This window comes from Lepisosteus oculatus, chromosome 7 (assembly GCF_040954835.1).
Source record: "Lepisosteus oculatus isolate fLepOcu1 chromosome 7, fLepOcu1.hap2, whole genome shotgun sequence".
NCBI lineage: Eukaryota > Metazoa > Chordata > Actinopteri > Semionotiformes > Lepisosteidae > Lepisosteus > Lepisosteus oculatus.
Window position 1 is genome coordinate 12,633,288 of NC_090702.1, and position 26,935 is coordinate 12,660,222.

At 38.4% G+C, this 26,935-nt stretch overlaps 1 protein-coding gene across 28 annotated transcripts in view; it reads left to right on the forward strand.

The window, feature by feature from the left end:
* Window positions 1-26,935, forward strand: part of mical3a (microtubule associated monooxygenase, calponin and LIM domain containing 3a) — a 140,295-nt gene that overhangs the window by 90,607 nt on the left and 22,753 nt on the right. For 15 of the 28 annotated variants that reach the window (XM_015353158.2, XM_069192169.1, XM_069192163.1 and 12 more), the window contains 15 exons: window positions 499-685; window positions 2,518-2,609; window positions 3,405-3,492; window positions 8,488-8,683; window positions 10,468-10,673; window positions 12,089-12,178; window positions 15,286-15,420; window positions 15,939-16,001; window positions 18,469-18,546; window positions 19,493-19,606; window positions 20,624-20,703; window positions 21,303-23,172; window positions 23,301-23,395; window positions 23,928-23,981; window positions 26,228-26,278. In XM_015353158.2, coding sequence (XP_015208644.2) covers window positions 499-685; window positions 2,518-2,609; window positions 3,405-3,492; window positions 8,488-8,683; window positions 10,468-10,673; window positions 12,089-12,178; window positions 15,286-15,420; window positions 15,939-16,001; window positions 18,469-18,546; window positions 19,493-19,606; window positions 20,624-20,703; window positions 21,303-23,172; window positions 23,301-23,395; window positions 23,928-23,981; window positions 26,228-26,278 — 3,399 coding nt within the window. The remainder of the gene's footprint in view (window positions 1-498; window positions 686-2,517; window positions 2,610-3,404; window positions 3,493-8,487; window positions 8,684-10,467; window positions 10,674-12,088; window positions 12,179-15,285; window positions 15,421-15,938; window positions 16,002-18,468; window positions 18,547-19,492; window positions 19,607-20,623; window positions 20,704-21,302; window positions 23,173-23,300; window positions 23,396-23,927; window positions 23,982-26,227; window positions 26,279-26,935) is intronic. The other 13 variants (XM_069192175.1, XM_069192172.1, XM_069192183.1 and 10 more) reach the window with 11 other exon arrangements.

The window sequence follows — 26,935 nt, forward strand, 5'->3', positions numbered from 1 at the left end:
CTTAATAGAGTTTTGCCCAGTGTGCCAACAAGAGAACCCCTTTGGTTAGGTTTGATTTCTCATTTTTTCCCCCCCTGGTTGTCTGTCTTGAAATGGTAAGCTCCATATCTTCAAATCATTGAAGAGCTCAAAAGAAAAAAACGCACACGCCCTTATGTCAATGTCATTGTAATGCTATTAATTCCACTTTGGGGAATCAAATTATTAAAAAAGCACATCTGATTTTAATTAGCATTTTTTTTCAAAGTTATGGACTCCTTGGCAGTGTATCCGAGAAACAGCATCACACCACGTGCTTTGTGGGAGTATTGTTGTGGCCTTGTACCCGCCAAGCCTTGGATCTTCATACCAGACTTGATCAGCCGCCTGGTTTTATGTTTTCCTCTTTGAAGAAACCCAGGCTTTGCCAATACATTTTTTCTAGTATAATTTATTTGTAGGTCTTATCCCAATCAATTCCTTCAATGATAACCTAATGCTTTGTTTCCTTCATTTAAGGGCTCTCTACGTAAGGAGTTTCCCCAAAACATTGGCGGGAGTGATGTCTGCTACTTCTGCCGGAAGAGAGTCTACGTGATGGAGCGCCTCAGTGCAGAGGGCAAATTCTTCCACCGTAGTTGCTTCAAATGTGACTACTGCAACACCACTCTGCGGCTGTCATCTTACGCTTTCGATGTTGAAGATGGTAAGTCCAGAACGATGATTTATTAGATAACTAACTGGCCAGACAAGCTTCAGTTTTAATACGCCTGATTTCAGGGGATTTTGAGACTCGGAAGAGCACTCCAGGCATTTGTTATGTGGTTGGAAATATTGTTTGGATCTGTTCCAGAGCAAAACATTTTCTCCAAAGAACCAGTGCTGCCTGTGCTTCCTCTGTGGTATGAAAGAGAATATTTTTTTCAGAGGGTATGCATGCTACTTGTTTTTCTTTTTATTTAATATACATTACATGCTGTGTGTAGGCTTTCTAACAAAAATTTAGAATTCAAATCATAGGACGTCATGTTAAAAAATTATACAATATACTACTATAGCTTCGTTTACAATATTATATACAATTTTGGTGAACAAAAGAAGACATTTTTGTTCTGGAATCAGTACAGAGGACTTAAAGGAATGTCCTACAATGGCACTACAGGTTGACTGATGGAGATTTGAAGCATGTATTCAAAATCCACAAACATATTAACAAAGGCAACATACCGGACTTCTTCAAAAAGAGCAGTGAAGCTTGAACCATAGGACACAAGTGAAAACTACTGTACATTTAAAATTAAGAATAGAAGGCACTTCTTTACACAAAGGTTCGTGAGAATATGGAACTGACTACCCAGCCATGTGGTTGAAGCCATTATTTTGGCGATCTCTTGTTTGTAACCTTGCTTATGTTCTTAACAGTATTTTTCAAAAACAGAGAGGAGCTGCCTTCTTTCTTTCCTGGAAATACAAGCTGTTACGTTCCTTTACAGATTTTAGTCCAGTGTCATGGTATTGAGAGATTCTTCTCAGTCACTGTAGTTTATTGAAATTGACCAGTACCTTCTTTCTTTGTGTTTTGGCAAAGGGATTAGTTGCTCATTTCCTTGCCTTAACAAGTATACAAGTCCACTCAATACTGAGCAGTTTTGGCAGCACACAACAGGAAAATATGAGCCAGCTGTGCCCAGGAGGAGGGCTTCAGTTATTTCAGAAGAACATGGAAGAGGAACATTTTAGAAGCTGTGCAGTTGAGTTTTTTTTATGTACTGTATCTGAGAAAAGCAGATCAATATACTTGTTTCAATACGTTTTGAGAAGCATTATCAGTAATGGTGACAATAATAACAAATGATAAAATTTGTGTCTCTGTGCCTGGACATCACAAGAACAGAGTGCTGAACTGAAATGTAAGCTTTTGTGAATCATTGCACATAATTCTACAAAGTAAAAACTATTTTTTGAAAGCCAAGAGGTAAAGTCAAATCTAATCAATTGTTTCAGTCCATTTAATTCTGGTGGTCGGCTGCTTTTGCATGTTAAGAGTTAACTGCTTTCTTACATTCCAGTTTCTTTTGCTCTGATCAGGCGAGCCTTTTTTCCCCTCAGTGTCAGGAGCTCTCTTTGTTTGCATTACAAATGCTGTATTGTTGCAAGTTATATAGTCAACATTTTCTCACAGACGGCCCATTGGTTGCAGGTTGAGGAAAAGTGATGAACCAGACAGCCCTGAGGGGAATCAGAAAGAAAAAGATGAGCCACGAGAGTTCTATTTCCCAAATTCTGCATAAAAAAATATAGCTTCATCTACATATTAGAGGGGCTGTGTATTAAACTCAACTCCAGAATGAGGCAAACGCTGTCATCTGGAATGGTTTAAAGATGTACTTCAGTGGATTTCTCTTGTGATTGATTTTTTGTTTTGCGAAGTGCCAATGATATAAATGTGATCCTAAATATTAGGACAAATGGGGGGAAAATGCACATGAGAGGAATGGCTGGCACAGTGTGTCCTGAGTGTTCTGTGCTGTCTTGCAGGAAAGTTCTACTGCAAGCCTCATTACTGCTACCGCCTGTCGGGGTACACCCAGAGGAAGAGGCCTGCCCCCCCTGCTTCGCTCACTGCCAAGGTACAGCCTTGCACTCGTGCTTTATTTTAAGGGGTGGGGGTGAGTTTTGTTTGCCGTTTCTTGTTCATGATCAAACTGTGCATCATAAAAATACACAGTGTTGTCATCTGTGAATTCCCGGTATCCGTGGTTTAGAATATATTTGTAGCGTTCCTTAACAGTTTTTCTGCGAATAATTCAGACCGTTTTAGACTTTCTTGCCAATTTCAGAAACCTGTCCAGTTTCGGAGAGTAGATTTATTTTTTTAGCTGCTGAAAGCTGTCACAGATTTTCAGTACTTTTTACATCCCTTGATTGGTTTATATATTGGATCCTGTTTGTTTCGCAAACTTGCAGTTCGTAAAGAAATCACTTAATTTAGTTTACAATGACCGCAGATTGCAGATTAATTGCTATGTAAAACTGGCAAACTGCAATTTTTTATTTCGATACGGAGGTTTCCTTGTTGCTAGGGCATTGCAACGGGGGAACACAAACGGACCTGTGGTCACACCTCTTTTTAAATTGTATTGTAATTCTTGTCTTACGTTGTTTTTTTCCCACAGCTACAGCCACACATCTGTTTTGTGAATGCTGAGGGTTACTTTTGTTTCACATAAGCTAAATAATAAATACAAAATTAACATTCTCTTTGGTTTCACGTGCATATACTGTTACCAGTTAATCTTTTAAAATAAATTATATCTTGTATAATTTATAGTTGTTTTAACCATTTCTCAAATCTATTTAAAATGGAAGATGAAACATTTTTCATTTTTTGACTGGTCAAAAGCTAAAGTCCGTTTCCTCCACAGGAGAACAAAGCTGCCCTGCCCGAAAGAGCCACGGCAGAAGGCCCAGGCCGGGCGAAGGCAACTGTGGCCCCTGCCGAAAGACCCTCAGGTATCCCGTTTTCCTATCTAGGCCAGATGGCGCGCCTGTCCATGTGCTGCATGAGCCGCTCGGTCCTTGGAGCAGTGTCTTGGACTTGCCACCAGGTGGTGCACAACCCTCTAGATTCTCTCTTCCTGTGCCAGCTCATCAGCTTTGGGGTTCCCTTCCTCTATGCCCAGTCTGGTGTGGTGGGGCAGATAGCCTGCGAAATGTAGCTGTTGGCCCTGGGGGGAAAGACTTGGCTACAGTGCCCATTCAAAAGTACGGCTTTTTGAAGTGACTGTTTTTAGTTAGTTCTGTCGTTGCTCGTTCTTAGTTTTTTTTTAAAGAATGTTTCTTGTTTTATAATTAATGTTTCTTTCAGTTTTTGTTTTTAAAATGTCTGTTTACTGTGTAAACTAACTACTTTTGTAAATGTGTAAAAATATTTTTTTTTCTCTGGGCATCCTCTCGTCTTGCTGCCTTGCTACCATGTGGTAATTCTTGTGATTTGTGCTGTTGTGAGATTTTTCCTGGAGATGCAGCATTTGGTCTTCCCTCAAAACTGATTGGAAGATACAGGTGCCTTGGTTTACCCTTGAGATCGTAGCGCAATCAGATTTGAAAACTGCAGCCTCTGAAACATGCTTTAAATATGGAGAGTTTACTCACTCTTGGTTTAACACCCTTTCTAAACTTTATAGTTAACTTGAAATTCCTTGCAACCCTAGACAAACAGAATTATGCCAATTAAATTCAATGCCAATTCAAAGGGCCAAGAATGAGTGTTGTGGTACTGGAACTTGCATATTTTCACAACAGTCACTGTAAATGACATAAAAGGTGGAATTCATTAAAATGGTGCATCTTCATCTTCGCCAAGATCTTTCTCAGATGAAAAACAAAAGGAGACACAGACATGACAAAGCCTGAGCCTTACTTAAACCAAATGGTTTTCTGGGTTGGAAAATCCAAATGGTCTTCATAAATTCCAATCATAACATCTCCAGTATCTTTTCCCCTGCTGACTATGAGCATTGTAATATGTATTAACTTCAATCCCAATTCTTTGAATTTGGGCAGATGAAAATCTAGAATCCAGTTCTCCAGTAGCTCTGCTTTGCCATACCTGAGATTGTGTATGAAGAAGCCAGCTGTTGTATTGATTGTAAACTTTGTTGCTGCTTGCGATTCCTCTGTGAGCTTTACCTTTCCCACTCCTATCAGAGCAGGTCTGTAATGAACGCTGGTGCCTACATGAGGTGTCCCTCCAAAGTGTTGCTGCAGTCAACTAACTCTCTGCACACTAACCTTTTCTAAGAGTTACTAATTGAGGAACCTGTACAACTTGAGTCAAAGCATGAAAGCATGTAAGCATGTGGATGAGGTACTTAACACAGTTCAATGAAGCAGACATGTAGGGTATTTCAGGCCACTTTTAAGTGGTTTATCAGGACCTGTAGAGGAAAGTTTTAAAGTTGCATAAATGGATCAAACATTCTCTGGGGTATATGATTTATTTATTTATGTTGTGTCCATGCAATAATTCAAAGGTTCCAAGTGGTTTCTAGAGAACAGGGGTAAAGGTTAGGAACTTTACTAATGTTTTTTATGTTAATTAGTGCAGTCTTATTTTGTAGTTGTTAAGCTTAATTTCGCAAGCAGTTCCCCAAAGCTGATAAGGAGCAGAAATACTGTAATGTTTTAAAAGGTCTTTTTTCCTTTTTGTCTGGAATTATACATGAACGCAAACTTCAGTCCAGAGCAAAGAATCTGAACAAGGGCCTTTTGAATAATTTTTACAAGCAATTTTAACTTGTGCTAAAAGTAAACATTCAGGTGGGTCATCTTTCAAAGGGTTCTTTTTTCTGATGAATCTTTATATCCCTGGAATGTTGACAGTGCATGATGGCATGTTCTTTAGTGAATGGAAGGGCTACAGTGTTTCTCCTTACTGTTGGGATTTGGTGTACAGCACTGCATGCGAGCTTGGCACATGACTGACAGAGTATGTCCAGTATTACAAAAACAAGGTTTTAGACATTAGTGTTAATTCAGTGAAGTAACACATGAATTTGAAGCACACGTTTGTTTTTATTAATCAGTTTCAAGATTTTATAGTATGGTACAGTTTCATCTTTAATGTCTAGTTCTACTTACTTTAAAGGCATTGCTGCACCACTGAGTTCTGTTCACATAACTATTAACAGCCTATAAAAATCAGGAAAAAAACAGTCTTGTTAAAAGAAACCCACACGCGAGACGTGGCCACTTTTTCCTCTTTGCACGTTTTATGACGCACCAGTTTCTTTAGAGAAAGTTCAGTCAGCAGAGAAAAGTTTCCCAGCAGAAGCTGTATTACAGTATATTAAATGACCAAATCCCGAAAACACAAAATTAAGTGACGACAAATTAGTTTTAGTAATCAAATGATCAGAAAGTATAAATAATTATTAATATCAGTATTAAAAGTGTGGCCACAGGTTTGGAGATAAATAGAATAATTTAATTTGAGCCTAGAGGCAGATGATGAGTTTTTTGATGGAGTTGCCTCCTAGGATGGGAAAAGGGCAAGTTACCAAAGTTTCTTTGTGTATATTTATGTTTTGAAAATTGCATTTAAACTTTTTTTGACTCATTTTTGTGACTTGTTGGAAAAAATGGTATTACTGCACTAAATTTTATGTTCAAATAAATGTAAGGAGATGTATGTGGTGTGGTTTCTGTTTATGTTTGTTTGTTAATGCTCTTTTTGTAAGTTTAATTTATTTTTCTCAGAAAATGGCTGACTTAATTACTGGCCTAGAGCTGTGTTGTAGCAGCTACTGTGGAGACCTTCAGAGGATAAGGGGTAGTGCAGGAGTTTCCAAATCCACATTGGCATGAGGCTATCAGGTTCTTTCTCCATTAGATATGTTCTGCTGAAATTTGACACATCCAGGTTTTTAGGAGGTCTGAGTTAACATGTATATGTAAAACCTGCAGTAATTCAGCAACCAAGAGTTGCATTTAAGTACCACTAGTGTAACTTTGACACTTCTGCCCTAAACACACTGTGATGCTGAGGAGCTCTGAATGAGAATGCAGGTTTAGTGTACATGAAATAATTAGTATAGTATGCTTAATTTACTACAGACCGATATACTGTCACTCACTGTTCTCTTTTCATAAGCACCTCATAGTTTTCAAATCACAGTGATCATTGAACGCTGGAATTATTCAGTTTTCTTTGTGGAGGCAGTACTTTCATTATCCCGATGAGCTGCTTTGAACTTCCCAAAGCTTTAATTGCAGAAAGGAAAACAACAAATCAGGTTGCGTTTGCAGAATTTGAGAATAAAATTGGAAGTCAGGATTTGATTTTATTGTTTCCTATTGTATTACTACTCTTCATAAGAACATAAAACAAAAAATGGGTTATGAATGACAGGAGGTCACTTGGTCCATCTAGCCTTTCTGAAAGTTGGTATCTTATTCATCCAAGGATCTCATGGCCAGTTCTTGAAGGAAGCCGGTATCAAGAAGAGTCTTGAAGAGTCGGCATCAAACAAATAGCTTTGGCCTCCTATGATCAATTTCAAATGCACTTCCATGTAGTTTTCAGTTATGTCCTCTGTCAGTTATAAAACTAAGGGCTTTCATTGATATATGGATTTTAAACAACAATCCAAAGTCGATTAAAACAGCTTTGTGATTTTCATGTGGAGGAATGGACTTGGTTTAGGTGTGAAAATGAGTGAGATTCTAGTTTTAGAACTTCATGAAGTTTCATGTCTTCATGAAGCATAATTACATTCATAGGTGCGACAATAAAATGAATTCACACTGTACTTTAAATGTAATAGAAAGTCAGACATATCTAAAAGTGGTAGGAAATGAGTATACACAGTTTATGCTGATGTTAAATCTCACTGTGAAAGCTGAAAGACTTTTTATGGAGGATGTTTTTTCTTGATAAATCAGACTTAGACTGGTTCACTACCTTTCACACACTTTCATTGGTTGGAATGAAAACTCATTTTCTGAAACAAAAGTTTATTGCTACAAGCATTTTGTTCATGATTACACAGTAGAAGGCAACTATTTTTTGTTACTGATTAAATATGGACATAATATATCTTCTGTAGTACCTGTCTTTACTAGGGATTTTCCCAAATCATGGTGTTCTATGCTTGCTTTCAGCAACTGGTTCAGAGTGTGTCTGACCTCATTTTCATAGTCAAGAAAGTATAGAGGGAGAGCATTTCCCGTAAAGATTATATTGTTTCGTTTTAAAGGGTACTTTTCACTGCTACACAACCATCACAACCCAATTCTGTAAAAAACATTTTATTTGGAAAAATAAATTTCAATATTTTTGTGATGACAACGCCAAATTCATCATGAAGAAATACTTTCACTCAGCAGAGCTGCATCCTATTAGAGTGCAACTGAAATATTTGTGTGTCTTTCAAAGATTGTTATAGAAATGACTCACTCATGGCTTAGCAACCATGAAAAAAGATAGTGTGCTCAATTATTCATTACTGAGATTAGATTATTTAAGTTCACTGTACATGTGTTCTGCATAATTTACTAGTAAATAAGGTTTTTTCAAGCACTTAATTTGTGGAAAGCCAGGCAATGCAATACTAAAGAGTTAGCGTTGAATGCTCATGTGCACTGGCGTTTAGTCGGGACCTTCAGTGGTTCAGTGGTTTTAAAAGCCCTTCTTAATTCAAGTCAAATCTTGAAAAGACAGGAGTTATGACAGTACTTATGAAAGCTTATGAAGCAAATACACGCTGTTTTAAGTGTAAGCCATTATAATTGCCATTAGTGTGTGTCCTGGTATGGTTTTGTAAATAAGACGGCTAAAAAGTATTGAGACGGGTGGCATTGTTGAGGAATGAGGAGTTATTTTCATCTTCAGCCTTGGTAAGAACCAGCATGGCCTTTTTTCTTCTTCTGAGGGGCCTGTGTTGTGCTTTAAGCCTCAGTTTTTCCTGTGTTTTTTTTTTATCCGTGTGTGCGTGTCGTCTGCAGTGGCTGAAGTCAACGGGGTCGAGGAGCCCAGCCTGGCCAAGAGACTGCGTGGTACTCCAGAGCGCATTGAGCTGGAGAACTACCGGCTGTCCCTTCAGCGCGAAGAGGAGCTGGAGGAGGTGCCCGAAGAGACGCTAGCTGAGCACAATCTGAGCAGCGTGCTCGACAAGGCCACTGACATAGAGGAAGGCTCAAGGTGAGGTCTTTGTGCGAGCAGCACTCTACATACACTCTCATGGTTAACAGTTCACCTAGTGAGTGTTGGTTTCTTCCTTGAGAAGGTTTACTGGTGAGTAAGTTTACTCAGTTACCTTTCATTTATGACCTATATATAAGTATATCTCTTCAAGTCCTGATTGACATTCCACGTTATCAATTATACTTTTAATTTTGAAGCCCTAACTTATTTATTTGCCGTTTTGGAAAATCAGAGCCTGTGTCTCCAGGTCTTGACGTTAATGTTCCAGAATAACACATGTGAAAGCTAATGTCAATTATATTAATAATAACAGATCTTATAGTAGGCTACTTTGCCTTACACCAAAGCTAACCAAAGTTACCAGCCAAACCAAATTTACACTCAGTGCTTCATTTTAAAATGTGTAGCAAACAGATCCCACTTGAACAGGATATTGGCTGTTAGATGTAATGGCAGATTTAGGTGCATTGATCAGGGAACTTTTGCACAAAAAAAAGAATACTTCAAACCAAAATGGAAATTAATGTCCAAGAGGTTATCGACAAAACATGTGTCAATGTGCTCATTGCAATCCAAACAGTGACACCCTGACTACAGGCTGTGTTTTGATGGCATCTAGTGGCAGCACTAAGGTAAAGACAGTCCTTCCTTAGGATAACTTGCTATATTTTATAATGTCAGGAAAATGGTCTTAGAAAAGCCATAAAAAATCATCCTTGAGGGATGGTGGGGAATTAGTAAATAATGGATTGAAATTTAATGCATTTTCTGTTCTTTGAATTGGTAAATTAGTCCCAATCCTGACCCAAGGGGCAGTTACTACCGCAGCAGGATTTCTGAAGCTACTGTAGGAAATTGAGTAATAAATTAAAGAGGAGTAACACACGAAAATATATAACAGGCTAGGGATACAAGACAAAATCCAGATGGCATGTGCTGTATTTTACTTCTACCTCAGCAGGATAGATCTTTTTTACCTACCACTGTTCCTGCAAAAGCTGTCCTTGTTGTGTCATGTGGAAGACCCCGCTTCTGAAAGTGAAGCCGACTCTCCACCCATGACTAATGTGGCTCCAGGGATCAGAACACGTTCAAAATCAGTGACGGCAGCGCTGGACTGTGCAGCCTGTATTATTTATGTTGCATGTTATACACCAAGAGGAATTCTTCAGCATTGTCCCCAGACTATCAAACTCCCAACCCAACCATAAACTTAACAATGTGGAAACCCTGTCTATTCTCAAACATGACTAATTCTGCCCCCATATTACAGAGCGAATTGATGCACCATTAGTTTCTGATCACCCTCTGTTTCTATTGACAAATAATAGAATTCTTCAGCGGCCTGCCACACCCTCCTATAAGATGGAAATTATAGGTCCAGAAGGTCCCTGTTTTTATTAGCTGATTGTAATAAGGACATCCGCTAAATAAACTCTAAACCTGAGATTGCACTGAGACACTGACCACCACCTCTTTCACCTGCGTTCCTACTACTACTACCAGCCTTGGTCTATTCTACTAACTGGCTCTTGCACTGTAACCCTTACACCCTCACAAAGACCAACCTTTGTGCACATTCACATTGTAATTAGTAGCGATGCTACCATGCTGTAAGCTATAGTGTGTGAGGTATGGCTGTAATCTCTGGTGGACACTAGTAGTCATATATGTGGTCAACGATGACAGTGGTCTCTAAATGCATCTCTGGGGAAGCTGGAGGTTTTTCTTCTCGGGGGTCAGGGCTAAGGGTTTCACTCTCTCAATGTTCTTTTCAACAGTAGCTCAGAGTCAGAGATGGAAGAGGAAGACGAAGATAACCCTGCTTCAGACCTGGGCGGGGTGCCGTGGCGAGAGGCTGTGAGGCTCCATGCCCGTCTAAAGGGTAAAGTGGAGACAGAAGTGACAGGAGACCCACAGGCTCAGGCCGGCAGAGAGGAGGAGGAGGAGGAAGAAGATGAAGAGGAGGAGGAGGAATCTAGTGAAGGTAAACAAAAAAAAATGTAAACCTTTTATCACTGCTGTGATTCAAAGCTTGGATATGTATGTTTATGACCTTTCAGTGTTTGTCCAAAGGCTTAAATTAAAAGTTGTAATCCATATGTTAATCAGAGGTTTGCTTTTGAAGTACATTTTGGTAGTGACCGAATCCCATGACTCTTTTGTCATAGCTTGAAGGGATGTTCACTCACAGTGTGACATTTTCTTCTTATGTAAAGAGGTTTGTGTTGCTGTCTCTAACTGTGTTTTTATATGGGTTGAAACATCCTTAAATACTCTATTATAGAATTGCTCCAGAGTAATGCTGATTGTCTTAGGAGCAATAAATATGGTCATTTCCTGGACATACACGATTTAAAAAATAAAACAGAAAACTCATAGCAATAGCAAGAATTAACCTTAAATATGATTTTCATACTATTTGCCCATACCAAGGTTAAATGTATGAATTTTTCATTTTGCTTGTGTGTCTTGAATGTGAAATCTAGTGATGGGGTTTGACTGCCCTTTATTTGTCAAAAACATTTGATGGAAGTGACAGCAACATTTTAACCTTAAAGTGCTGCCTTTTCTGTGTACAGAGTTCTCTAAATAGGCTATTTCATTTGACCCACATGCAGCTGTTCTTAATGTTTCTTCACGTTGGTCATGAATCTTTTCATAGTGTACGTGTTTTCATTCTGTAAATTCTCCCTCCATTTACTCACTTTCTAGTTTGTATCAGAACTAGGGTATTTGCTGTTCCCCTGAAAGGTCACTTGGTCACTGTTTCCATAAGCAAAAGTGATTTGAATAACGAATTAGACACCGGGAATATACAATACAATAAGTGTGTCTTTGATATGTTTTCTGTGATCTATGGCCTGATTTCTACATCGCATTTAAACTCCCTGCCTTTCCCCCTTGGAACCTGACCTGCATTTCAAATGTAGGAAGAAGCATTAATGGGGGAAGGATGGGGTCAGAGTAAAGACAGTGCAACTAAATGGAAACTGGAGTTAAATGGAACTAAATATTTGTTCCCAAAGATCGCAAGGGAACTATTGCTACTGAAAGCATGCCCAGGCACAAGTCATAGTTTTGTACCCGCTGCCCTTACATAGCACGTAATGAATGATTCAAAAACATGCTTTCACTTCACAAAAAGGATTTGTTTAGAGATAAAAAGCTCCCCCCCTTATCTACTTACTATACCCACTTTTGTGAAACTTTGGTTTCTGGTAATCTTTTGACAGCCATGCAAAAGATTAGGAGGTCCACTTGTAGTAACATTGTTTTCACACCTTCTTGTCTTTCTCCTTGCTGTTTCCCTCCTTGCCTCCCGTCATGTCTGTGCTGCACACTCACCTCCCTCTTCTGTCTGTGGGTTTTTATTGGGGTGATGTCTCCCCCTGCTGGCAGAGGGGGAGTACTGCCCCTGGGACAGGGAACTCCAGTTAGGGCTGTGGCTTGAGAACCTCAAAGATGAAGAGGACACGGGTACGTTTAAAGGTACCTTTGCCTGTGGATCTGTTTCATTTTTAATTCAGTCGCTCCTGCCATGTGTGAAGGCACCTTTAACGACTAGCCATTTTCATTTATTTTGTTTTGGTTGCAAAGTATTAACATCGCCAGTTTTGAACAAGTGAATATGTTATGATGAATTTGAAGCTGCCACCTTGATTTAAAGGGGAACTGCAATGCTTTTTTTAATATTTCAGGCTTAGAAACAGTTGGCATCGATGAGTGCATTTCAAACCACAGTAAAATTAAAATGTACACAGCAATTTGTAAAACCTTTAAATTTCACAACATGGATACAATTTCCAGGTGTGCACAGCATTATATTCTATGATTCAGAACGAGGTAAAGAAAACGTCCGGTGATGTGGAGCGGCCTTCTTCCATGGTGAACAAGCAGGCTTGCGAATACATCTCTTTTAATCCAATAGAAATATTGCTGTCGACTTCGAGACGGTTTTGCCAACAAATGCTACTTATTTTTAACTCTGCGTGCAGATCATGTTGGGATATTTCTGAGGTGAAATATCTGCTGCACATCCTGTACTTATTTGCTCGTACATCATATTGCATTAGTCATTACAGTGACTAGCGAGCAGCAAGGGCCGCATCACGTCCCAATTCATGGGAACTGTTGCTGTTGCCTGGGGCGAGAACATGGGTATATGACAACATGGCGATTTACAGTACTTTTTCAAGTCAATTTTGTGCTTAATTTTACATTTGACAATTGTCAATTTATTTTGTGACCAAGATTTACAAAAAACAGTGTAAAAAATTGAGACTGCAGTTCCCCTTTAAAGGTGATGTTAGGAGCATATTTAAATTGTCTGACAGGCCAACAAATATTTTTTAAATGAAAACAGATGAAACCGATCAATTCTATTAAGTCCGATGAAATTGTGTCTAAAGGTTTTAGCTTGCTCCCTTTTCAAAATGCAGATGTTCTGATTTTTGAGAGGCTGTGCATCTGAATTAAGAAAAAAAACAATGAAGACAGTTAGTGTCATGACAAAGGTAAACACTCTTGTGTTTTAGGTAAGAAAAAGGTATGAGTAAAGTACTGCGACTTGAAGGAGTGGTATGCTAACAGTTTTATTAAGGTGGGGGCAGTGGCTAAGCTTATTTCTGCAGTACTGATTTTCAAAAGACATTTTCAATCTTTTGATTTAGAGAAAATGTAAAAAGCTATTTCTTTAGAAATATATGTGGATTCTTGTGTAAAATCACCAGAAATGGTCTCAATGAAACTGCTTAAATTATGCCAAGTTACTGAAATTGTATTGGTATCCTTTATTATTGTATAGTTGTACTACTTAGATGACTTAAAAGATGTCAAACTCTATAAAAGTTTAACTGCTGAGTTACACATTTGTTAGAGATAGTCCTGTTCTTTTTTATTTATTATGGAAAAGAACAGATTGAAGAGGCTCTGCCTCAGACAAAAGCACAATCTTGACACAGGAATACCAAACCAAGCAAAAATCAGTATGGTCTGGCGATCATCTCTGTGAGCAATGATGAGATGTTACAGAAATGATTTGGTGCGTAGCACAGCCTTAGTTTGAATCGCGTAGATTTAGTACTAACCATCTAATTTGTGTCTGAAGCAAATGATGAAGCATGCTTTTCACATTTTGAAATGTAAAGTGACTCCAAAGGCAATTGAGCTTGTATTGAAACATTTTAGCAGCAGTTTAAGATGAATGAGTCATTGTGAATGACTTCAGAACTGACGGTTGTAGGATAACATTATAAATAGGAAGTTATAAATAGAAAATTACAAATAGAAAGCTAGTGTTCTTGTTTTTGTAACTTCAACGGCACATTTTTCTCCTGTCTTCTAAGTAAGTTAAAATAACTTCATTCAGACTTGTCTGGCATGTTTTGTACATGTCAAATCCAATATGAAGAGATATATGGATGTAAAGAGACATATTTTTCTCTGACAAAAGGTCAGCTGAATTATTGACACTGACAGTCATGATTAGAAGGAAGGTAGATCTCTGTTTAATGTTTTTTTTTTTCAAATATGCTAAAATCTTACATTTTGTATGAAAGGGTCTTCTGTTGTTATGTAAAACATAACAATCCCTCCAAATATGACAGTACCAATCGTTCTTATAATAACCAGAGTCTTGGTGAAAGTCTACCTGGTCCAATATCAGCCACATGATTGGGTAAGCCCAGAATTGTACACAGGAGACTGTTTTGTTATGTTTCAGTGCTATTATGAGATAAATATTAGAACATACTAATTTGAAATAGTCTGCATGTTTCTAGCTCTGTATTTGACATTTTTCTTGCAATTTATTTTCTTTTGTAATAGAAGATAATAGTGCTCCCTCCATATATGAAAATTGTGCCTCTATAACTTTACTTCAAAATCAGTCTATTTTTTTTCAGAAAAACATTTGAGTTCTATTTTTTTTGTCATTGCACTTTTGAGTAGCTTTTAATAGACTTTTGACTACAAGATCATGCCTCTGACATTGGCAGTTCTTTAATGCAAAATGTAAAGTACTATACAGTAGAAAAAGTTTAAGATATGTACTGTAAGTTGGTGTTCATTATATAGTTTTACGACAATCGTGAAAAGGTAAATAAGCCTTAAAAGTCAAATATAATTACAACTTGTACAGTACCAAAATCGCTATTGACGTATTGGATGGTTTCTAATGCAAGCTTAGACCACAATAGATCTTATTGTTTCATGTCTGGATGGGATTGTTATTTAGCAATAATGTGTTTTTTTTCCAATAATTTGGTTCACTATGACCTTAAAAAGCTCATAAAATCAGTTCAACTGCCTGTCAGCAGATCATAGTGGTTCTAAGCACAGACACTTGAGTTCTGGGGAAATATGATGGCTCCCTCCTTATGTATGATGAAATGACTTTTTATTTCAGTTGTTTAGGCTGGTACTTTAACCTCTTCCTTGCTTTTCTCTCCCTTCTTTCTCCATTCTGTCCTGCCTCATATTTTCATTTTTCTGGAACTCTGCTCTCTCTGGGGGGTGGCCATGTGGCTGTCTTTCTCCTCTTGTCAAACAACGACCACAAAACCATAAAACACCTTAAAACAATGACCTCCAATCAGCCAGGAATCTCCGCATCCAGCAAATACTACAGCCTGTAGACCCCTTGGAGATTCAGGCAGACGTGCACTGGACACACATTCGGTCTGAGGGGGACAGGGAGGGGACTTCAGCCTCCCAGCCCTCCCGTTCCACAGGTAACCGTCCAGGTGTCCAAGGCAACCGAGCACCTCAGATTCATGGTCATCTGCCATGAAAATTTATGTCTCTAGCGTGTTAGAGCGATGCCGAATGTCGTCATTAAAACTGTGCTCCCCCATGCATCCAAAACTAACTGCTTCTTTATTCATGTTTTCGTTTCTGTTCACCATGGTCTGAGCAGTTATTTTGCGTCAGCATTTGTGCCGTGTGTCTTTGCAAATGAGCAAATTGTCCGGAGGACAAAAGGAACGAGGGAGAAGGAAATGGTGTTCCATGGTAACAGTGTGGCTGTCATTGGAAGGGCTGATTCAAGAATACCACCAGGAGACTTTTTTTCTGGTTGGCCCAGAAGGAAAAAAAAAAAGACACCTTGCATAAGGGTCTTTTAATTTCACCCAAGTTTCTTTGTACATATCCCTTTCATTTTGGTTTCAGGCCATCGTTTTGTTTTGCGAACTCCCTTGGCCCATTGTTTATTTTCTGTTTTTATTGTTTTGGTTTTCTTTAAATTCAGCACTCGACACTCCATCAAACCGCCAAGACGCAGTGCGAGCCTGGCTGGAGACGATGTCCGGAGGTAGCACTGTGTGAACTGTTCGCAGCGCAGAGTTTTGCCTCTGTTTTGTTTTCATTTTGCCTTTTGTTAGTGCATGGCAGCACAGAGATAAGAGCATGCCACGCTATGCAGCATTCAAACTGCATGGCATCGATTTATATATATAAATGTAACTTTCAAGGGTCAGACCAAACACCCCCCTCATACAGTATTCATTATGTTTCTTAGCTATAATTGTATTTACTGTATATAGTATTTACTGTGCCAGTGTGTCACTTCAGCACACTAAGTAGTACTACAGCAAAACCTAACCATCAAGCAGATTAGCATGGAACTGGCAAAAAGTCATGTATCAGAAGTTTACCACAGTATTCTAGATATTTTATATATATATAAATATTGTATATATAAAATGTATATATAATAGTTTTCTCAGGTCCTAAAAGAATAAACAGTTTTGCACCTGAGGTGTCATTTTAAAAGGAAAGGATTATGTCCTTCTCTGCCTTTGGGAAATATTTTTGTATTTCTAATATATTTTTTAAGCAATGCGTCCTTGAAAAAAAGCCAATATAAACATAACATACCTAATGTCACTGCTTTGGCATTAAGAATTATATTTTATATATAAATATAAATAATTATATTGCTTTGGCTCTTGGCAAAATATAATTGGCAACAACCTCTAAATCTCACTTCAATCTGAGACACATTGCAAGAAAACCTGTTCCTTTCTAAATTATGTAAAATATCTAAATTATGTATTAAGCTTCATCTTAATAAATTAATCAATTATGCAAATACTAAACTTCTGTTAGACTTTTAATCTATTAATCTAGTTTTTAGACTACTGTTCAATATTTCGAGACACTCTAATGAACACAATGAACAGTAATTGTGTTTTTTTTGGGGATGCCCTTTTTTGTGGTTCACCAATTTTCATTTTAGAGGTACCGTCATGGAATGAGGGGTCCTGTTTCGCAATGAAGCCATGTGCTTTGGTCTGACCCAGCTTTGTGATAAACCAGCTGTGAGGCTTGGTGGGGTTTGTGGCGGAGGAGCAGTATTGACGCAGTGTCGCTGCTTAGCACAGAGTTAAGAGCAAGCACGCTGTGGGAAAGCTTCTTCAAAACTGTGCTGCTGGCCATCCTAACAACCTTTTTTTGTCAGTGTTCATGTATCTAGGGTTCATAGACGTCAACAGATATTAATTTTAAATACACTGCAGACCTGGAGCTGTTTAACATGGTGTTTAGCGTTTCCTGTCTCCATAGCACGGTTGTTTTTTTAAACTTTTCAACACCTTTAACTTTTAAAAAGCAGGTAAAGAGCTAAGTGGAAGTAGAACTGATTTGCAAATCAGTAAGAAAAAAGTTTTTTTTTCTTACAATGGGATCACCCACTCTTCCATGTTTCCTGAAAAGGAGAAAACTTTCATGCATTTGCTCATTTAATTAACACTCCTGCAGTTAACAGCACAATAAATTTAAGTATCATCCATTTCTCCAGGATAAATGGATATTTGCATGCTCCTAACCAACTAATGTTATTTAAGCACATATTAGTGTTTTTCTTTTTATCCTATACTATGGAGTACCGAGGTTGGTATATTATTTAGTATTTTCATTAGTTTGTTTTTGTTTCATTATAGCCTTAGTTTATTTTGAAGTGCAATATGGTCTATTGCATGGCATTTCTAGCACCGTTTTGTCAGTTAAACATGAATTAAAATATAATGTTACAAATTTGAATGGTGAGAACTAATACAGAATTATTTTTGGAAACCCTCCATTATAGAGGATATTTTTTGCAGTATAACAGTAAAAAGATGTGAACAGAAAAATGCCCTAATTTCAGCTTAGTTTTTAAGAGACTGAGTCAACAACGTGAACACGTGCACATTTTATTTTATAATTAAAATGACCTTTTACATGACACAGTCCATACAAAGATACCATGCGCCAACACACACATTTAAATTCTTATACAAACCAAATATGAGTTTTTGAATTTTTTAAAGATGAATACAGTTTCTGTTGAAACAGTAGGTTTTAGTATGTGTAATACTTGTCAAGCTGATTAACCGTGTTTTCCTGTGACGATTTCATCTTGTATTTAAAATGGGAAATGTAATGCTCAAGAGAGCTTATTTAAATCATCCCTTTTTTGTCATTCACTGTATTTATCCATTATTTATTTCAGTCTGTGTTTAGTTTGTCTTTGACTTTATGCTCACTTTCTGTGTTACTAAATGCTTTTTATATTTTTATCATATTTTATTTTTATTTCTCAATCTGCGTCACAAGTACAGCTTCTTGGTCTGTTCGAGTGTCAGGAATGTGTTTTCAGCCTTGCAGCTTGTAGCCTCGGCTAAGCTTTGCCTCCAAGCAATTTTGTCAATTTGAAGGCCACCATGTGCCGGCGGTCTTGTTGTGGTGCCCCTGTGCTACGGGTTGAGCTGACTGTTCCCCCCCTCTTCCTCGTCCAGGCCCTTGTGAGGAAGATGATGACCCAGAGGCTGAAGCAGGGAGCCCTGATGTGGAGCCCGGCACCGAGCTGGATGAGGGTGTGTAATAGGAGCTTGTGTACCGGGAGCACTGCCTCAAATTACGTACTCACACGATGTCTCCGAGCCTTTTCTAAAAATCTCTGAAGATTACTTTTGGTTTATTCTTTATTGCCACACAACAATAGTTGGTGGAATTGGCTTCAGTACAGCAAAGAACACAGATGAAACGTGCATTCAACATATACAATACAAATTTAAATAGGACAGAAGACAAACAACATCATCACATACAACTTTCCATGTAACAGCATAATTATAAATTCAGAGTTCAACGTGAATTCAAAGTTTGTATGGCAGTGGGGAAAAAACTGAGGTTGAAGTGGGCAGTCCTCGAGAGCAAGGATTTGAAATGTTTTCCAGAAGGGAGAAGCTGAAAGAGATTTTAAGATGGATCAGAGGGATCTGAAATGATTTTTTTGGCATGATTGGAGGTGCGACTTGAGTAGAGATACGAAATGGAAGGGAGCCAACAATTTTTGTAGCTTTGGACACCATCCTTTCCAATTTAAAGATCTCTCAAGATTGTTGCTGCACCATGTTCAAGATTAATGTGAAATAAAGAGAAAATAGCAGAGCTGTAAGCATGTGGAGCACAGAGAGCTTCAAGAGCCCAACTAACAGGGTGATCAGCATGTTGATAGCACTGTGGTGAAATCACAGATGTGCAGCATTGGCACATACGAATGTTTTGCCTCTAAAAATAATTAAAATATTTTACCCCTCATGCATCATTTTGGTGGCCGACTGTGGTGAGGTAAAATACTGTACAGCAAAGTAAGTTACTGTGCTTTAAAGATGCTTGTGCAGTACAATGATTTACAGGGCATGGGGTAGCAGGACTGCTGAGCTGTGAGTTCAGAAAGAGGCCCGTTTGCCTTACAGTGCACTACTTTGAGTCCCAGTCCAGGATGCTTTGCAGTAAGAATCGGCTGCTCTTTGACAGATGACATTCCCTCAGACGCGGAGGCAGAAGCTCGGCTACATCGACTTGAAGGCAAGGAGACAGGGCCGGAGGAGGGGGAAGAGTCTGAATGCCACGGAAGAGTGTCCAGCCTGGGTAAAATATCAGTGTAACTGAGAGTGCCAGAAGAGAATCTGTTCTGAATGGAAATAAGAAATAGGATATCCTATATACCCCAGGCTTTCTTTAACTGGTATATCGCACTCCAAAATCTTAATCTTTATCAGTCTCCTTGGGGTGATAGTCACATTACTGACCAAAAGATTTACATCTTTTTTTTGTGGCCTAATCAGGCGTATTTCCCCTTAAAATGTGTAATAATATTATTTTTATTGACTTTTAAGTTGACTTTTTGGCGGAATCTGTGAGAAAACAAACGTATGTCTGTCTAACTTGAAACACCTCATTTTTAGAAGGAAATAATGTAGAATAACAGATTTCCACTGCTCACATTTTACTATTTTTACTCAGTATTTTCAATTTGCTCTTTGCTTCTCATTTGCACTTTTGTCTTTCTTTCTGTTATCACTATACTCCATCCATTGAAAGTCTTTTTTTTTTAATTCTGTTTCACTGGATGGTAGGTTGTTGAAATAAAGGAAAAATGCAGCAGCCGTCTTACGGCTTTTTGATCCTGGGTTCGAATCTGAACTGCGGTGCCTGTTATAGTTCGTGGAGTTATACTGTAGTTTTCTTTGGGTGGGTGTGTCCTCCCTTCTTTTCAGATGCTTGCTGATGCGGTTAACTGGTGTCAGATTGTACCCGTGTATGCATCCTGCGAGGGCTTGGCATCCCATTCAGGGAGCAAGCAGCTTTTTTATCATGGATTGACTTAGTGTATCCGCAATATTGATTCCCTAGTACAGTACTTACTGTATGCGTAACGTTGTATATATTAAGTGGTCCTGATTAGCAACTAATAAAATATAAATTTTGTCACTAATTGCTTTTCCAAAATCTCTCAAATACCAGTATGTATTTTCTAATATTGATTTTTCCTGTGTTTTGTGCTATGCTTATTTTGTTTAAATAAGATTGCTTATGTAAAATGTGATCCCCAACTTGTAAAAATGAATCATCATCACTTCATTTTATTTTCTTCATCTTTTTAAGGACAATCGTCTGTTAGCCCAGTGCGCTCTCACAGTGATGATGTACTGTCCCCTGTCAGGAGAAAGGAGCAGGCATCAGAGGTGTTTTTCTTGCTTTTTTCATGGATTACTTAATCTTGAGATTAAATGCAGCCAATGTTACCTGTGATATATTTAAAAATATATATATACAAGATCCGCTGTTGCAATATTGTAATCAGAATGAGACTTTTTTATTTCACATTTATTTTTTAAAACACAGATATACAGGTTTTGCTGTATCTGGCTTTATTTTATTACAGTCTTGACATGTCTAGGTTAGACATAATCACCAAAATAGTAATCCAAGTAAACATTTGGTATATTAGTCAAGGAAGAGAAGTTTTAAATGTATTTGCTTGTTTAATTTTCTCCCGCTTATTTCAATAATGTCATTACTTTTACTTAAAATAACCTAATATAGCCCAGTGGCTCAGCATATATTAGTATAACAAAACTAGGTAAGGGAATTCTGGAGCAAGCCATGAACTTCTATAAGAAGTATAAATTATACGTAATAATAATGTTCTTGTATAATAAGAATGATATAATCCTTACCTGTTTAGCGACAAATGTATTTAAATAATGAGTAATTATGCACTTGCATACACTTGGTATTGATGGTTGTTAAGTGTAAATGTTATCATTTTCTTTCCTTCCAGGATGCTCAGAAATCATTTTCAGCATCTTCCCTACAGAAACCTACAGACATTCGCTTTTTCCCTGAACCATTTATCCCAGATGAAGGCAAAGCTGTAGACGTTTCTCAGACTCCACAGGCTAAGATCTCTCCTTCCCTCCCGGCTTTTCCTATCTGCTCTCAGCCTGTTCCTCTGCCAGAAGCCATCGTGCCAAAGGTGCCAGTAAAAACTCAGCCTTCTCCTTCCACTCCAGCTGGGAGTCCTCTCACTCCAATATGCTCCCAGCCTCTTCCCTCAACTGAAGCCTCCTCACCACTTTCATCCGAATCTCCTGTGCGAACTCAGCCCACACCAGGTGTTACCTCTACTCCTCTGACCAAACCTACCCCAGAACCTGATGCATCGGAGTCCCAGAAGCTTGCCAATCAAGTGGAAGATGAGTCTGTTAAAAAAACTGATCTCATAGAGGAGTTTTGGATTAAGAGTGCCGAGATTAGAAGGAGCCTGGGTCTTAGTCCTCTGGAGAGAAGCAGGGCCCAAGAAAGCATCATCCCAGCAGGCACTCCTGATTCCTTGTCCCCCAGGTCCTACACTCCAGAAGACCTTTCAGAAGAGCAGAAGGTGTATCTGAGCCGACAGCAGCCAGTCCTGCGGAGGTTCAACATCACCACCCGAGAGGGACAACAGCTATCCCCCTCAATACTGAAATCACCAAGTGAGAAGGAACCAAAGAGTTCTGATTCAGAAAAGAAAGACTTCAGCAGCAGTTCAGGTCTGGGCCTTAATGGAAGCACGGTTAACACTCAGACTGTAGCCAGTGAGAGCTTCAACACCTCAGACTCTACCATGCTGACACCACCTTCCAGCCCACCTCCACCACCCCCAGAGAATGAAGAGCCTGCAACCTTGCGGCATAAGAAGCATCAAGCCACTTGGAATACGGTTCCTGAGCCAAGTCCTAAACCTTTGCAGGTACCAGCAGTGGTACCAGCTCCAACCCAGACACCCACGCCAGTGCTGGTGAGCTCCGAAGCCCGCCGGGAGTTGAGCAGATCAAAGCGAGATGAAGTACGGAAGTCATTTGTGGAGAGCGTGGACGAAATCCCATTTGCAGATGATGTAGAAGATACGTATGATGAGAAGTCACCTGATGTTAGCCTTCAAGAGAAATTTTACACCCCTCCAACTAGCCGACCACAGAAAGATAAACCTCCTCTTCACTTAGCCTTAGCAATGGAGAATGGCAAACCCAACCTCTCTGGAAGCATCAGCACAACACGACAGCGAACCCTCCCAGCTATCTCTCCAGAAGCCAAAGAGATCGCAGAGGAGCGAATGCGAGCACGGGAGAAGTCTGTGAAGAGCCAGGTCTTGAAAGACGCCATGGCCAAGCAGCTCAGTAAAATGAAAGAGACGGAAACAGCCAAGCCTGCCTCTCCTAGAGTAGCTTGGAACGTTTCTGTGGAGACTTCTGGCTACAAAATTTCTCCTCTGGCATCAAGGACCCAGAAGACATCTGCAGCAATGGCCATGGAACCTCGAAAGCCTGAGACGTTGCCTGAAAGGTTCTTAACACCGCAGGGTACGCAGAGCCATGAAGGCTCCGTTGCTTCCTCTGAAGGCTCAACAGGAGGAAAGAGCAAGAAGCGCTCTTCCCTCTTTTCTCCCCGGAAGAACAAGAAGGAGAAGAAGCCCAAAAATGAGAGTCGACTCTCGGACAAACATGGCTCAGAGGAAGCTCCCAAACACAAGTCTCTTTGGAAGACAGTCTTCTCTGGATACAAGAAAGACAAGAAAAAAAAGGATGATAAGTCCTGTCCCAGCACCCCCTCCAGTGTCACTACCGTAGATTCAGGGAAAAGGGGAGTTTCACCCCTTACGAAGGCAGCAGGTGAGAACTGAAGGCAGGATTGCAAGTTCTTGATTTAAACATTTCTTTTAGCATTGCAAATTTCACTTAAAAAATGCACGGTTTGCATCATCCATCTACATAAAATTCCCTGTCCTTTTATGATGCAGATCTCCACCTCCGCAGAAATTTAAGTTTCTCTGAAGACTCGGACCTGTCTTGCGATGATGTCCTGGAAAGATCTTCTCAGAAGTCAAAATCTGATGTAAGTTTTCTCCTAACTTGGAAATTGTACTTCTCAGCCCTTAAAATCATACATTAAGACATTACTGTTCCAGGATAAGTAAAATATTTAGAGACATTTCAGTATTTTATATTTCCTCTGTGTGCTTTTATGGACAACTAAAGGCATATCCTACCTTTAGATCACAATGTTACAAACATATTGCTTTTAAAACCCTCAGAAAACAGTACATTGCCTTCTGGCTGAAAAAAAAATTGAGAACCCAATGAAAACATATATTTTTAAGGTAAGTAACCACTGTATACAACAGTGGTAGTGTTCTTTATCATTTTAACAGCCTGTTGTAACTGTAATATTCTATATTCATTTGTATATTTTAGGCAGTTGGGTAAGGTCAGACATTATTACAGTGTCTGAATATATGTTACATTTTCTAAGGTTCTGTTCTCATTAATGTTTAATTGTTTGTCTGACAAACCTTTTAGGGATATGCGTGTACCTGTAAGTACTTCATGTTATCATTATTTTTCTTCTCAATTATTCGTTTCTCTAGCGGATTCATGACATCTTTGACCTAGTATCTGACATGCAGAAGAAGAAAGAGGAGGTATTGTTAGGGGCAGTAACTGGAATAATTCTTTTGGATTTCATTCAGACACCAAATTGTAATTGAAATATCAGTTTTGGCTTTTTTTTAAGAAATGCTTAAATAATTATTACTTGTTATTTTTTGGTAAACAGTTTTATTGATTTCATTGATCAACATGTACACACAATGGTGCAACATTTAAGACCATAATCACATAACAATGGAGATGAGGTGACTGCTTTTGAGCTATGTTCATTAAGAACAGCTAAGAAGTGAAAGATCTGAATATCTTTTCTGTGCAACCAAAACAGTTTTTCTTTATCAGTTCATATCCTTTTGCCAGCAGTGTAATATAAAGCAAAATCTGAAATTTATTTTGAGCTTTTAGCAGAAATCCAAAAGTCTCATGTACTGCTCAGTAGTCTTCAGAATAGACATATGTGCTGTATTCTCAGGATAGATACAGTATTCATGCTTTATATTTGAGGAGCTCAGAGCCAGAGTGGTATATTGAAATCTCTTTACTGAAAACACCAGACAAGCTTGTGTGGAATGGTATTGTTTCAAATGTCACATTCAAATGTTGTGAATAGTTTACCCTGTAGATATTCTGTGTAGTAAACTAAAGATAAAATAAAGTGGTTATGTGGTTGTTTTTTTTACAAATATTTTTAACTTAGTTAATGTTCTTCATTTAAACATAATGAGCACTGCATGGTTTACTTCATTTACATAGTGGTCACGAACTTGAATTATCAACAAGACTTGTTAAGGATTTTTGACATTACTATATATATACTTTTGAAATCTGGAGTTTTATCTCATTAAAACATATTTGCCTTTTAGCATTTCTGGGCAGTCTTGTTTTATTGATTACCGTGTGACCTCATCATTTTTTTTCTCTCGATTTCATTACTATACTTTTCACTTTTAAAACTATAATCAAATGCCATTTCATTTCTATGACTAATGAAAGGAGAAAACAAGGTCAGTTTTATGCTTACTGAGGTCCCTATCTGGATGAAATAATGGAAAGACTTTGTTTACAGCAAGGCCGTATTCTGTGCTGGTTGTCATTCCTCCTGAATGATTAGCTACCTTACTGCTCTAATAATTGGCTTGACATGAGCAATTTAACACCTCTCCACAGTTCCTTAGGTGCAGGAGATATAAATAGGCCTATAACACCAGCTAGATTGATGACCTCCAGGACTGGAAGTGTGTGCCTCTGATATGAAGCATAAAATGAAAAAGTCACTTAAAGCGGGTCTTTGCCCTTAAGCAGTTTTGATGAAATTGCAGTCGGAACCTGCTTATAAGGCAAGTAAATAAAATACATAAATAACAACTGTTATTTATGATAGGCCTGCCCCAGTTTAAGCAGGCCTATCAAGGAGTTTGCTCCTTGTCATCACTCATCCATTTATTGTACATAATGATGCAGTGCTCACTAGATATCGAGATTATTTAGCTCTATTTTATGTTTTTTTTTGTTTTCATATTTATAGTTAGTTAATTAGCTCACAGATGCAGTGTAACGTCTTTAAAGACAGAAGTCAGCAATAAAATCAGAAACAGGAGGAAGGGAAGGGAAAAAATACCATCACTTAAGTTTAAGGGTATTTAATTGCTTTATGCCATTCTGGTTCTGTGCATCCTTGAGGATTTAGATATTCCTGTATTTAGGTACAGTATATACCCTGTGTATAGATGGTCTAAAAAAGTGTAAGTGTTAAATGTGTCAAACTGAAGAGCTACTAAATATAACCAGGGTGACTCAACCCTTTAGGTATTTATGTTGGTTCAGTCCTTTTAAAAACCTTTTAATACATTTCCATATTTGCTGACAGTGATATCCTCAGATAAATCTGAGGGTATTGGACTGAACAAGATTAGAGAGAATATTGCACTGAATGGTGCAATGTACTGTCAGTACTGTCATGTTCCTACTGACCTGTGCTTTGAAAAAAAACGATAGAATCCCTTTAAGACCCTTGTTGACAAAACCTGTGCATCTTTTTAGATAATTTAGTACCTTTTGTATCCCAGTGGTTTCTTTTGTTTGGGTGACTAGAGTACTAATGTATATCATAATACTCTTCTTTTGAAAATCGAGTGTTCTGTTTGATTGTGGTTCAATTTTTGCACCCACCTATATGGAATTACTTTAACATTGTATTAACTCATTTAATCATACCATTTGTTTGTGTTTTGTTTCCCCCCTTTTTTTGTTTCCTTTATGTCTGTATTTTGGTCTTCCAAAGTCTGTTTACGTTCCACACGCCTTGGCGTTCAAGAGATCATACACATCAAAGGTAGTGTGTGCAATCCCCTATGTGCTGACACATGATGCATGCACCACGGCATTTTTAACCAGTTCTGTTCATCACGCAACATGTTAACCATGTATGGCTAACCATTCTTTCTAAATGCATGCAAACTCACTGGAGAGGGAGCCTCTGTTCTGGTTTTGCTATCTTATGTCAAAGGACAAACGTGCTCTGATCTTCTAAACTTCTAAAGCTCATGGTCCAAATTTTTCTATCTCTTCTAGACACTCACCTCTGTCTGTCCTTCAACAACAATGCTCTCAGAAAAGGGATAACAGGGTCTAAGGAATATCACTTTCATTTTTCTCCTTTTTCTTTAAGCAGCATAACCCAGTGTGTCTCTTTCTATTGCCTTTGTCTTCATTATTTATTATTGGCTGTGGGGCTCACTATATGAGAACAATGCTATGGTAGTATTTTCAAATTATAACTGCAAAGACTATATGATAAAATGAATGTCGAGTTATTGAAGGTAGGGAGGTTGTGCTTCCTTTGACAAAATGAAATTATTGGAGTTTCACTGTGGAGGTGGTAAAGTGTTTTGCTAGATAAAACTTTGAAAAGTGCTGCTGTAGTATTTGAGGAATGAAGATAAATGATTTGTGCTTCCAAGAAAGGTATTTCAAACAGATTCCTCAGAGA